Source organism: Oncorhynchus nerka, unplaced genomic scaffold (assembly GCF_034236695.1).
Source record: "Oncorhynchus nerka isolate Pitt River unplaced genomic scaffold, Oner_Uvic_2.0 unplaced_scaffold_4805, whole genome shotgun sequence".
Lineage (NCBI taxonomy): Eukaryota > Metazoa > Chordata > Actinopteri > Salmoniformes > Salmonidae > Oncorhynchus > Oncorhynchus nerka.
In genome coordinates, this window is record NW_027036500.1 from 1 (window position 1) to 14,474 (window position 14,474).

A 14,474-nucleotide genomic window follows, 5' to 3' on the forward strand; every position below is an offset into this window, starting at 1 on the left:
CATCTGGCATCTGCCAGAATTACCAGGTGGCCAATTCGCCCCCAACTAAAGAATGGTCCAGCCCATCTGGCATCTGCCAGAATTACCAGGTGGCCAATTCGCCCCCAACTAAAGAATGGTCCAGCCCATCTGGCATCTGCCAGAATTACCAGGTGGCCAATTCGCCCCAACTAAAGAATGGTCCAGCCCATCTGGCATCTGCCAGAATTACCAGGTGGCCAATTCGCCCCCAACTAAAGAATGGTCCAGCCCATCTGGCATCTGCCAGAATTACCAGGTGGCCAATTCGCCCCCAACTAAAGAATGGTCCAGCCCATCTGGCATCTGCCAGAATTACCAGGTGGCCAATTCGCCCTCAACTAAAGAATGGTCCAGCCCATCTGGCATCTGCCAGAATTACCAGGTGGCCAATTCGCCCCAACTAAAGAATGGTCCAGCCCATCTGGCATCTGCCAGAATTACCAGGTGGCCAATTCGCCCCCAACTAAAGAATGGTCCAGCCCATCTGGCATCTGCCAGAATTACCAGGTGGCCAATTCGCCCCCAACTAAAGAATGGTCCAGCCCATCTGGCATCTGCCAGAATTACCAGGTGGCCAATTCGCCCCCAACTAAAGAATGGTCCAGCCCATCTGGCATCTGCCAGAATTACCAGGTGGCCAATTCGCCCCCAACTAAAGAATGGTCCAGCCCATCTGGCATCTGCCAGAATTACCAGGTGGCCAATTCGCCCCCAACTAAAGAATGGTCCAGCCCATCTGGCATCTGCCAGAATTACCAGGTGGCCAATTCGCCCCTGGTTTCTATCCTTTGTGTGTTATTTCATGCTCTTTCAGGTTCCCTAACTGACTAAAAGTCTCTCCGCACTGGGAGCCTTCTCCTCCTGTGTGTGTATTGTCTCCTCCTGTGTGTGTATTGTCTCCTCCTGTGTGTGTATTGTCTCCTCCTGTGTGTGTATTGTCTCCTCCTGTGTGTGTATTGTCTCCTCCTGTGTGTGTATTGTCTCCTCCTGTGTGTGTATTGTCTCCTCCTGTGTGTGTATTGTCTCCTCCTGTGTGTGTATTGTCTCATGCTTTTTTAGGTTCCCTAACCGGGTAAATGTCTTTTCACACTGAGAGCAGTGGTAGGTCTTTTTTTCTGCGTGTGTTCTCTCGTGATATTTAAAGCCCCCTAACTGGGTAAACGTCTTTCCACACAGGGAGCATTGGTACGGCTTTTCTCCCGTGTGGGTCCTCTCGTGTGTTTTCAGGTTCCATAACCAGGTAAAACCCTTTCCACACTGGGAGCATTGGAAAGACCTCTCTCCAGTGTGTATTCTCTCATGCTCCTTCAGATGCGATGACTGGTTAAATTTCTTTTCGCAATGGGAGCATTGGAAAGGCTTTTCTCCTGTGTGGGTCCTCTCGTGCTCTTTCAGCTTGGATAACCATTTAAAACTCTTTCCGCACTGGGAGCAGTGGTTTGTCTTCTCTCCCTGTGTGAGAATTCTGTCGTTCTTTTTCAGGTTCCCTAACTGGGTAAATGTCGTTCCATTCTGAGAGCAGTGGTAGGTATTTTTTTCTCTGTGTGTCCGCTCATGATATTGAAAGCCCCCTAACTGGGTAAAAGTCTTGCCACAAATGGCACATTGGTAAGGCTTTTCTCCAGTGTGTGTTCTCTCGTGCTCTTTCAGCTTTGATAACCAGGTAAAAGTCTTTCCACAGTGGGAGCAGTGGTGTGGTCTCACTGGTTTGGGTGTCTCTGGGTCTGGTTCCCCTGAGGGACTCTTCCCGCTGTCAGAGGGAAAGTCTGGCCTCTCTCCTGCCAAAGACAAACAGAGTATTTGGTTAAACAGAAATGAAACCTCCACATGATTAAACTGTCTTCCTATGAGGTTTAATCTAGACTCGATCCCAAAGGGTACGTTTGGATCCTGGATGCTGATTGGTTGATAGCTGTTAGTTAAATCACAATAATCCACAGGAATTTTCACAATATCTACTTCCCCAGAGTCAGATGAACTCATGGATACCATGTGTATGTCTATGCGTGCAGTTTGACGGCAGTGTCTAACTAGCCGTAGCGCAATTGCTAACTAGCGTTAGCATAATCACTGGAAGTCTATAGTATCTGCTAGCATGCTAGCAGAAACTACCTGTAGCTTCCTTCCTACTTGACACAGAGACATAACATGGTATTCACCAGTTCATCTGCCTCTAGGGAAGTAGATAAAGGGCCTCGTTGCATCTCTTCAATAGTTCCATTTGAATCGTCCCTACGTATCCACTGTCCCACAGCCCAGCCTGGCAATTCAGAAACTAATCTCCATTTTTACCCCATGCTTCTTGCCTAACATTTGCTGTGTAACAGAGGGGAATTGTATAAACCTTGCCATCTGTAAGACCCAATCAAATCATTTGGTGTGTAACAGAGGGGAATTGTATAAACTTTGCCACCTGTAAGACCCAATCAAATCATTTGGTTTGTAACAGAGGGGAATTGTATAAACTTTGCCACCTGTAAGACCCAATCAAATCATTTGGTTTGTAACAGAGGGGAATTGTATAAACCTTGCCATCTGTAAGACCCAATCAAATCATTTGGTTTGTAACAGAGGGGAATTGTATAAACCGTGCCACCTGTGAGACCCAATCAAATCATTTGGTTTGTAACAGAGGGGAATTGTATAAACCGTGCCACCTGTGAGACCCAATCAAATCATTTGGTTTGTAACAGAGGGGAATTGTATAAACCGTGCCACCTGTAAGACCCAATCAAATCATTTGGTTTGTAACAGAGGGGAATTGTATAAACCTTGCCACCTGTGAGACCCAATCAAATCATTTGGTTTGTAACAGAGGGGAATTGTATAAACCTTGCCACCTGTGAGACCCAATCAAATCATTTGGTTTGTAACAGAGGGGAATTGTATAAACCTTGCCATCTGTAAGACCCAATCAAATCATTTGGTTTGTAACAGAGGGGAATTGTATTAACCGTGCCACCTGTAAGACCCAATCAAATCATTTGGTTTGTAACAGAGGGGAATTGTATAAACCTTGCCATCTGTGAGACCCAATCAAATCGCCGATGTGCAGAACGGAATTAGGGATTCCAGACATTAAAACAGAATTCAGCAAATGTATAGAAAATGTATTGATCATCGTAGGAAATCAACTAAATGTATTGAACTAATTAAAAATGTATTGATTTGCTCAAGATTATGATAAGAGATTAACATAATCGGTCCGTACTTTGATCAAAATGCATAAGTGAATGATATTTTCCTTCATTATACTGCTCAATGTCCCACTACTATTTTTTAAAATTATTTTTACCTTTATTTAACTAGGCAAGTCAGTTAAGAACCAATTTTTATTTTCAATGACGGCCTACGACAGATTTGTAGCTTGTCAGCTTGGGATTTGAACTTGCAACCTTCTGGTTTCTAGTCCAACGCTCTAACCACTAGGCTACGCTGCCGTGCAGTAGTCTAACGCTGTCTACAGTAAGTAGACTAACGCTGTCTACAGTAGACTAACACGGTCTACAGTAGACTAACACGGTCTACAGTAGACTAACACGGTCTACAGTAGACTAACACGGTCTACAGTAGACTAACACGGTCTACAGTAGACTAACACGGTCTACAGTAGACTAACACTGTCTACAGTAGACTAACACGGTCTACAGTAGACTAACACGGTCTACAGTAGACTAACACGGTCTACAGTAGACTAACACGGTCTACAGTAGACTAACACGGTCTACAGTAGACTAACACGGTCTACAGTAGACTAACACTGTCTACAGTAGACTAACACGGTCTACAGTAGACTAACACGGTCTACAGTAGACTAACACGGTCTACAGTAGACTAACACGGTCTACAGTAGACTAACACGGTCTACAGTAGACTAACACGGTCTACAGTAGACTAACACTGTCTACAGTAGACTAACACGGTCTACAGTAGACTAACACGGTCTACAGTAGACTAACACGGTCTACAGTAGACTAACACGGTCTACAGTAGACTAACACGGTCTACAGTAGACTAACACGGTCTACAGTAGACTAACACGGTCTACAGTAGACTAACACGGTCTACTGCATAATTCCCCAGCCCAGGTTGGAAACATCCGTTTTAAATTAGTTGACTATCTTCTATTATATTTATTCTTGCTCAATCCCTGTTTCTCTCTCATTTAATTGTATACTGTTGTTGCTCTGTCCAGAGATAAACCTGTAACGAAGCGTCTCATTGCCGGCGTAGGCCGTCATCGTAAATACGAATTTGTTCTTAACTGACTTGCCTAGTTAAATAAAGGTAAAAAAATAATAATAATGTAGTGGGACATTGAGCAGTATAATGAAATAAAGGTTAAATAAATTATAAATAACACTGTTTACCCCACATTCATCATGTGTATATAACAAATAAACAAAGGTGAACTTGATGCAACTGTGTCAGCTTTAGTTGGCTAGCTAGCAAGGGAAAAGAATATCAGACTGCCAGCACAGAAACCATTCCTGTTTAGAATGGACAACCAGTGTGGTTGGCTAGAAACTGTGCTTACAGAAACCATTCCTGTTTAGAATAGACAACCAGTGTGGTTGGCTAGAAACTGTGCTTACAGAAACCATTCCTGTTTAGAATAGACAACCAGTGTGGTTGGCTAGAAACTGTGCTTACAGAAACCATTCCTGTTTAGAATAGACAACCAGTGTGGTTGGCTAGAAACTGTGCTGACAGAAACCATTCCTGTTTAGAATAGACAACCAGTGTGGTTGGCTAGAAACTGCTTACAGAAACCATTCCTGTTTAGAATAGACAACCTGTGTGGTTGGCTAGAAACTGTGCTTACAGAAACCATTCCTGTTTAGAATAGACAACCTGTGTGGTTGGCTAGAAACTGTGCTTACAGAAACCATTCCTGTTTAGAATAGACAACCAGTGTGGTTGGCTAGAAACTATGCTTACAGAAACCAGTCCTGTTTAGAATAGACAACCTGTGTGGTTGGCTAGAAACTGTGCTTACAGAAACCATTCCTGTTTAGAATAGACAACCAGTGTGGTTGGCTAGATACTGTGCTTACAGAAACCATTCATGTTTAGAACAGACAACCAGTGTGGTTGGCTAGAAACTGTGCTTACAGAAACCATTCCTGTTTAGAATAGACAACCAGTGTGGTTGGCTAGAAACTGTGTTTTCAGAAACCATTCCTGTTTAGAATGGACAACCAGTGTGGTTGGCTAGAAACTATGCTGACAGAAACCATTCCTGTTTAGAATAGACAACCAGTGTGGTTGGCTAGAAACTGTGCTTACAGAAACCATTCCTGTTTAGAATGGACAACCAGTGTGGTTGGCTAGAAACTGTGCTTACAGAATCTTCCGTCTCTCAACCTCAGAAATAGAACTAAAGACTGGCTTATGCCTGCGCTATATCTGTTAGAGACAGTGGTATCAGACAGACCATGTATTAGTTGATATTTTAGTTTGTGTTATTGAATAGACATGTTCTCATGCATTATTGCTTAAATTCAATAACCTGTTGTTTAATTTTTTACATTTAATCCATATCGAAATTATCCTTCCTTTTCCTGATTTGGTCCTCTTCATAATTTACTTATTAAATTACAACCACGTAATAATAGACTACATGATATTGTATCTTAGAGATTTCAATCAGATCGGACCGTTACCTAATAACAAAAAAACTAATAACACCATTGATATTTTAAAAACAAATTCATTAAATCATGTTTTTTATTATATATGATTTTGCTCTCATGGGCCAACTGCAGAGTTTGTGTTAAAGTGTGTACAGAGTTTGTGTTAAAGTGTGTACAGAGTTTGTGTTAAAGTGTGTACAGAGTTTGTGTTAAAGTGTGTACAGAGTTTGTGTTAAAGTGTGTACAGAGTTTGTGTTAAAGTGTGTACAGAGTTTGTGTTAAAGTGTGTACAGAGTTTGTGTTAAAGTGTGTACAGAGTTTGTGTTAAAGTGTGTACAGAGTTTGTGTTAAAGTGTGTACAGAGTTTGTGTTAAAGTGTGTACAGAGTTTGTGTTAAAGTGTGTACAGAGTTTGTGTTAAAGTGTGTACAGAGTTTGTGTTAAAGTGTGTACAGAGTTTGTGTTAAAGTGTGTACAGAGTTTGTGTTAAAGTGTGTACAGAGTTTGTGTTAAAGTGTGTACAGAGTTTGTGTTAAAGTGTGTACAGAGTTTGTGTTAAAGTGTGTACAGAGTTTGTGTTAAAGTGTGTACAGAGTTTGTGTTAAAGTGTGTAAAAGTGTGTACAGAGTTTGTGTTAAAGTGTGTACAGAGTTTGTGTTAAAGTGTGTACAGAGTTTGTGTTAAAGTGTGTACAGAGTTTGTGTTAAAGTGTGTACAGAGTTTGTGTTAAAGTGTGTACAGAGTTTGTGTTAAAGTGTGTACAGAGTTTGTGTTAAAGTGTGTACAGAGTTTGTGTTAAAGTGTGTACAGAGTTTGTGTTAAAGTGTGTACAGAGTTTGTGTTAAAGTGTGTACAGAGTTTGTGTTAAAGTGTGTACAGAGTTTGTGTTAAAGTGTGTACAGAGTTTGTGTTAAAGTGTGTACAGAGTTTGTGTTAAAGTGTGTACAGAGTTTGTGTTAAAGTGTGTACAGAGTTTGTGTTAAAGTGTGTACAGAGTTTGTGTTAAAGTGTGTACAGAGTTTGTGTTAAAAGTGTGTACAGAGTTTGTGTTAAAGTGTGTACAGAGTTTGTGTTAAAGTGTGTACAGAGTTTGTGTTAAAGTGTGTACAGAGTTTGTGTTAAAGTGTGTACAGAGTTTGTGTTAAAGTGTGTACAGAGTTTGTGTTAAAGTGTGTACAGAGTTTGTGTTAAAGTGTGTACAGAGTTTGTGTTAAAGTGTGTACAGAGTTTGTGTTAAAGTGTGTACAGAGTTTGTGTTAAAGTGTGTACAGAGTTTGTGTTAAAGTGTGTACAGAGTTTGTGTTAAAGTGTGTACAGAGTTTGTGTTAAAGTGTGTACAGAGTTTGTGTTAAAGTGTGTACAGAGTTTGTGTTAAAGTGTGTACAGAGTTTGTGTTAAAGTGTGTACAGAGTTTGTGTTAAAGTGTGTACAGAGTTTGTGTTAAAGTGTGTACAGAGTTTGTGTTAAAGTGTGTACAGAGTTTGTGTTAAAGTGTGTACAGAGTTTGTGTTAAAGTGTGTACAGAGTTTGTGTTAAAGTGTGTACAGAGTTTGTGTTAAAGTGTGTACAGAGTTTGTGTTAAAGTGTGTACAGAGTTTGTGTTAAAGTGTGTACAGAGTTTGTGTTAAAGTGTGTACAGAGTTTGTGTTAAAGTGTGTACAGAGTTTGTGTTAAAGTGTGTACAGAGTTTGTGTTAAAGTGTGTACAGAGTTTGTGTTAAAGTGTGTACAGAGTTTGTGTTAAAGTGTGTACAGAGTTTGTGTTAAAGTGTGTACAGAGTTTGTGTTAAAGTGTGTACAGAGTTTGTGTTAAAGTGTGTACAGAGTTTGTGTTAAAGTGTGTACAGAGTTTGTGTTAAAGTGTGTACAGAGTTTGTGTTAAAGTGTGTACAGAGTTTGTGTTAAAGTGTGTACAGAGTTTGTGTTAAAGTGTGTACAGAGTTTGTGTTAAAGTGTGTACAGAGTTTGTGTTAAAGTGTGTACAGAGTTTGTGTTAAAGTGTGTACAGAGTTTGTGTTAAAGTGTGTACAGAGTTTGTGTTAAAGTGTGTACAGAGTTTGTGTTAAAGTGTGCACAGAGTTTGTGTTAAAGTGTGTACAGAGTTTGTGTTAAAGTGTGTACAGAGTTTGTGTTAAAGTGTGTACAGAGTTTGTGTTAAAGTGTGTACAGAGTTTGTGTTAAAGTGTGTACAGAGTTTGTGTTAAAGTGTGTACAGAGTTTGTGTTAAAGTGTGTACAGAGTTTGTGTTAAAGTGTGTACAGAGTTTGTGTTAAAGTGTGTACAGAGTTTGTGTTAAAGTGTGTACAGAGTTTGTGTTAAAGTGTGTACAGAGTTTGTGTTAAAGTGTGTACAGAGTTTGTGTTAAAGTGTGTACAGAGTTTGTGTTAAAGTGTGTACAGAGTTTGTGTTAAAGTGTGTACAGAGTTTGTGTTAAAGTGTGTACAGAGTTTGTGTTAAAGTGTGTACAGAGTTTGTGTTAAAGTGTGTACAGAGTTTGTGTTAAAGTGTGTACAGAGTTTGTGTTAAAGTGTGTACAGAGTTTGTGTTAAAGTGTGTACAGAGTTTGTGTTAAAGTGTGTACAGAGTTTGTGTTAAAGTGTGTACAGAGTTTGTGTTAAAGTGTGTACAGAGTTTGTGTTAAAGTGTGTACAGAGTTTGTGTTAAAGTGTGTACAGAGTTTGTGTTAAAGTGTGTACAGAGTTTGTGTTAAAGTGTGTACAGAGTTTGTGTTAAAGTGTGTACAGAGTTTGTGTTAAAGTGTGTACAGAGTTTGTGTTAAAGTGTGTACAGAGTTTGTGTTAAAGTGTGTACAGAGTTTGTGTTAAAGTGTGTACAGAGTTTGTGTTAAAGTGTGTACAGAGTTTGTGTTAAAGTGTGTACAGAGTTTGTGTTAAAGTGTGTACAGAGTTTGTGTTAAAGTGTGTACAGAGTTTGTGTTAAAGTGTGTACAGAGTTTGTGTTAAAGTGTGTACAGAGTTTGTGTTAAAGTGTGTACAGAGTTTGTGTTAAAGTGTGTACAGAGTTTGTGTTAAAGTGTGTACAGAGTTTGTGTTAAAGTGTGTACAGAGTTTGTGTTAAAGTGTGTACAGAGTTTGTGTTAAAGTGTGTACAGAGTTTGTGTTAAAGTGTGTACAGAGTTTGTGTTAAAGTGTGTACAGAGTTTGTGTTAAAGTGTGTACAGAGTTTGTGTTAAAGTGTGTACAGAGTTTGTGTTAAAGTGTGTACAGAGTTTGTGTTAAAGTGTGTACAGAGTTTGTGTTAAAGTGTGTACAGAGTTTGTGTTAAAGTGTGTACAGAGTTTGTGTTAAAGTGTGTACAGAGTTTGTGTTAAAGTGTGTACAGAGTTTGTGTTAAAGTGTGTACAGAGTTTGTGTTAAAGTGTGTACAGAGTTTGTGTTAAAGTGTGCACACCATGGATAAAGATGACTTACTGCCTACAATAAATCATTCAATACTGAGAGAAATTTGGGAAATGATATTATTTTATACTATTAAATTGCTAGAGAAAGAGATTTTGCTTTAACAAGTAATAACACATTCTCAAAAAGGAAGGGGTTCAAATGATGGACATCTGGGTTTTCAATTCCTGTAAAGGACACTCTGTTATCAACACCACGGTGTGCTGGGCAAAAGAGCCCTATTTTCATGTCATCTGACCAAAGCACGGATCCAATCCAAGTGCCAATGTTGGTTAAAACTCCAGGCGTTTACATGCATTGATGACATGAAAATAGAGCCATGCACACGCCCGCCATAGTGGTGGGTTTGGTGCTGAAATTAGAATGGAGTGAGCAGAAAATAACCCCAAAGCTACTGTAACATCTGGTGGTGGATATTAGAATGCAGGAACAGAAAATAACCTCAAAGCTACTGTAACATCTGGTGGTGGATATTAGAATGGAGGAGCAGAAAATAACCTCAAAGCTACTGTAACATCTGGTGGTGGATATTAGAATGCAGGAGAAAAATAACCCCAAAGCTACTGTAACATATGGGTGGATATTAGAATGCAGGAGTAGGCCAACCCCAAATAAATATCTGGTGGTGGATATTAGAATGCAGGAGTAGAAAATAACCCCAAAGCTACTGTAACATCTGGTGGTGGATATTAGAATGCAGGAGTAGAAAATATCCCCAAAGCTACTGTAACATCTGGGTGGTGGATATTAGAATGCAGGAGCAGATAATAACCCCAAAGCTACTGTAACATCTGGTGGTGGATATTAGAATGCAGGAGCAGATAATAACCCCAAAGCACTGTAACATCTGGTGGTGGATATTAGAATGCAGGAGCAGAAAATAACCCCAAAGCTACTGTAACATCTGGTGGTGGATATTAGAATGCAGGAGCAGAAAATAACCTCGAAGCTACTGTAACATCGGTGGTGGATATTAGAATGCAGGAGCAGAAAATAACCCCGAAGCTACTGTAACATCTGGTGGTGGATATTAGAATGCAAGAGCAGAAAAATAACCCCAAAGCTACTGTAACATCTGGTGGTGGATATTAGAAAGCAGGAGTAGAAAAATATCCCAAAGCTACTGTAACATCTGGTGGTGGATATTAGGAATGCAGGGGTAGAAAATAACCCCAGCTACTGTAACATCTGGTGGTGGATATTAGAATGCAGGGAGCAGATAATAACCCCAAAGCTACTGTAACATCTGGTGGTGGATATTAGAATGCAGGAGCAGAAAATAACCCCAAAGCTACTGTAACATCTGGTGGTGGATAATAGAATGCAGAGCAGAAAAATAACCCCCGAAGCTACTGTAACATCTGGTGGTGGATAATAGAATGCAGGAGCAGAAAATAACCCCAAGCTACTGTAACATCTGGTGGTGGATATTAGAATGCAGGACAGAAAAAACCCCAAAGCTACTGTAACATCTGGTGGTGGATATTAGAATGCAGGAGAAAACAAACTCCCGAAGCTACTGTAACATCTGGTGGTGGATATTAGAATGCAGGAGCAGAAAATAACCCCAAAGCTACTGTAACATCTGGTGGTAGATATTAGAATGCAGGAGCAGAAAACAACCCTAAGCTACTGTAACATTCTGGTGGTGGATATTAGAATGCAGGAGCAGAAAATAACCCCAAAGCTACTGTAACATCTGGTGGTGGATATTTGATGTTATGGGGTTATTTGCTTCCACTGGTCCTGGGTCCCTTTGTTAAGGTCAACGGCATCACATCCTGGTACTTCACATATTACCAGGACATTTGAGCCCAAAACATTGTTGCTCTGCTACTTGACACTTGGCTGCAAGTGAATCTTCCAGCAAAGACAATAACCCAAAGCACACATCAAAATGTGTAAATAAATGTATAATTGGCCTCAAAAACCTAAAATGTTTCAATCCATCTCAATGACTTGAAACGTATTGAAAAGCTGTGGTTTGAATTGAATAGGCAAAGTCCATAAGTGACAAAACGATTTCAAAGATCTGGAAGTATTCTGTATGGAGGAATAGTCCAAGATCCCTCCCAACAACACTTTTTAGAAACACACTTTATAAAAAGGCTCAGTTATTCTCTCAATGTGAGGTATTGAAAGGTAATGAAAACGGAGGTGTCCATCATTTTGACCTGGAACTTTTTGCAAAATAACATTTTATGTCACATGCACCAAATACAACAGGTGTATTAGACCTTACATTACATATACAGGGGAACCGGTACAGAGTCAATGTGGAGGCTATATACAGGGGGTACCGGTACAGAGTCAATGTGGAGGCTATATACAGGGGGTACCGGTACAGAGTCAGTGTGGAGGTTATATACAGGGGGTACCGGTACAGAGTCAATGTGGAGGCTATATACAGGGGGAACCGGTACAGAGTCAAAGTGGAGGCTATATACAGGTGGTACCAGTACAGAGTCAATGTGGAGGCTATATACAGGGGGTACCGGTACAGAGTCAATGTGGAGGCTATATACAGGTGGTACCGGTACAGAGTCAATGTGGAGGCTATATACAGGTGGTACCGGTACAGAGTCAATGTGGAGGCTATATACAGGGGGTACCAGTACAGAGTCAATGTGGAGGCTATATACAGGGGGTACCGGTACAGAGTCAATGTGGAGGCTATATACAGGTGGTACCAGTACAGAGTCAATGTGGAGGCTATATACAGGGGGTACCGGTACAGAGTCAATGTGGAGGCTATATACAGGGGGTACCGGTACAGAGTCAATGTGGAGGCTATATACAGGGGGTACCAGTACAGAGTCAATGTGGAGGCTGTATACAGGGGGTACCGGTACAGAGTCAATGTGGAGAATATATACAGGGGGTACCGGTACAGAGTCAATGTGGAGCTTATATACAGGTGGTACCAGTACAGAGTCAATGTGGAGGCTATATACAGGGGGTACCGGTACAGAGTCAATGTGGAGGCTATATACAGGTGGTACCGGTACAGAGTCAATGTGGAGGCTATATACAGGTGGTACCGGTAGAGTCAATGTGGAGGCTATATACAGGGGGTACCAGTACAGAGTCAATGTGGAGGCTATATACAGAGGGTACCGGTACAGAGTCAATGTGCGGGGGCACAGGTGTTGAGGTAGTTGAGGTAATATGTACATGTAGGTAAAGTGACTATGCATAGATAATAACAGAGTGTAGCAGCCGTGTAGAAGAGGGGGGGGGGGGCTGGGCAATGCAAATAGTCTGTGTAGCCATTTGATTAGATGTTCAGGAGTCTTATGGCCTGGGGGTAGAAGCTGTTTAGAAGCCTCTTGGACCTAGACTTGGCACTCCGGTACATACTACCTTTAAGAAATATCATTTGTCCCTTTTGTGAGCTGTCCGTGTCTCCATTTTAAAGTAGTCCATTTTCTTCTTTACGATTGGCTGATCCCTCCTGATGACCCGGTTGGTCATGACTATAGGAGGACGGGCTCATTGTAATGGCTGGAATGGAACCGGAGTTGAACGTGGTTTCTATATGTTAAATACCATTCCATTCCAGCCATTACAATGAGCCTGTCCTCCTATAGATCATCCCACCAGCCTCCTCTGGTGTACAGTAAGTGTATATTTAGCATTTGGATAATTATCTTGATGTAATATGAAAGTAGAGGCGATTTATGTTTCTAGAACAGTACCGCAATTGAGAACTGATTCACGTTTAGACTGAGTTTTTGGCTGTTTTGGCTGCCAGAGCCAATTCGCCTTTAAACAGAACATTACAGACTCCTTTAGTTCCTTATTATCACCCCACTAGTTACTTACCGGTGTTCATCAGATCTCCAGTTTTTCCCTCCTCATTTTCCAATGTGACAGTAACCTCCCCCTGCTCCTTCACTCCAAAAACGACATCCCTCTCTCTTCCTCCTCTTCCTCTCTGAGCGCTCCTGTATCTCCTTTCAATGTGACGTCCCCCTCTTCCTCCTCTTCTTTCACGACAATATTAAGCCACAGACCCTCTTCTCCGTCCAGCAGACCTCCTGTCCCCGGCAGTGGGGGAGTTGTTTAGTGAGCTCATGGTCGGGGATGTTAGGCCAGCTTATTAGTTAGCATAAACAACCCAGTGCTAACTTAACAAGCTAGCGAGATGCGACTAACAAACGTAATTATAAAATTAAACGGGGTAACTAGTAGATACGTCAGACGTGTATTTTTAAACACAGCTTCCTTCCCCATTCACCGAAACCGTCTAAAGAGCTGCAATGTTCCGGCTATATTGGCTAGCAAGCTAAGAAGGTGGCTGACGAGCTTCTTCTTCTTCTTCTTCTTCTTCTTCGGGGTTTATCTGCGGCGGCAGTCGAGGGGTAATGATGCATTAACGCCACCACTGGACTGGAGGTGTGGGCCAGACCGGGAGAAATTAAATCCTGTCGCCTTTAAAAAAATAAAATGAAGATTGGAGACTGTATAGAATTATGTTCTACTTAGTATTCTCTTTTAAACAGTGGGTTTAGTGACAGCTTTGTTTAGTTGCCAGTGCACAAAAATAATAATAAACGGTGGTCATCATTTCTTAGACACATTGACTTTCTAGGGAGTTTTCCTAGCTACCGTGCTTCTACACCTGCATTGCTTGCTGTTTGGGGTTTATGGCTGGGTTTCTGTACAGCACTTTGAGATATCAACTGATGGAAGAAGGGCTATATAAATGCATTTGATTTGATTGACTTGAAGAAATGTTTGTATTTTTATTCCCTCAAACACCAAATTAGGCCTAGCTACTTTCAGAACATGGCGTCATCACTGTCAATCGTGAATGATATTCCTCCAGATCTTGTGATTTTTTTTATAGAAAGAAGCAGTGTCCCCCGAACCTAATGCTTCTATGTGACACTGCTAGGGTGGGGATTAAAAGAAAGAAAAACTGTGATTTTCAAAACCTGAAACGAGTTTCTCGTCAGAGGGAGGGTATGTTCATGCTCCCCAGGTCACCAGGAACATCATTGTATTTGAATATCACTGTTTGGAAATTGTTTCAACTTTTGATGATGTCATCAATAGATATGTTTTACTTCATTTTTTCTTCTGCAAAATGTAGAAATGTGTATTCACATGTAGACACTGGTAGTGGTCTGGAAGGAGATTTGGTTTGATTGTATTTTTTGAGGTAATGAAAATGAAGTTGTAAAGTGAGCGATTTTGCAGAAAAAACTATCTACTGAAGATATAGAACTTTCAACATACAGAAAGTGTCACAGTGTGATGTGTTTCGCTTCACACATTTTGAAAGTTCTTGACAACTTGATTGATGACCTGCAAAACGTTTTGGGACTGTTCCAACACATCCCAAAATAGGCCCCCACACTGGCCCATTTTAAGGGCCCCCACACTGGCCCATTT

The 14,474-nt window shown here is 40.9% G+C and overlaps 1 protein-coding gene across 1 annotated transcript; it reads right to left on the reverse strand.

Annotated features, from left to right (window-relative positions):
- Positions 1–422: 422 nt before the first annotated feature.
- LOC135566466 (zinc finger protein 239-like) lies at positions 423–12,983 on the reverse strand. The gene is made up of 2 exons (XM_065014170.1): positions 12,900–12,983; positions 423–1,799 (listed from the first exon to the last, which is right to left on the reverse strand). Exons 1-2 carry the CDS (start codon positions 12,907–12,909, stop codon positions 841–843), a joined length of 969 nt encoding a protein of 322 aa, XP_064870242.1. The 5' UTR covers positions 12,910–12,983; the 3' UTR covers positions 423–840.
- Between the last annotated feature and the right edge of the window lie 1,491 nt (positions 12,984–14,474).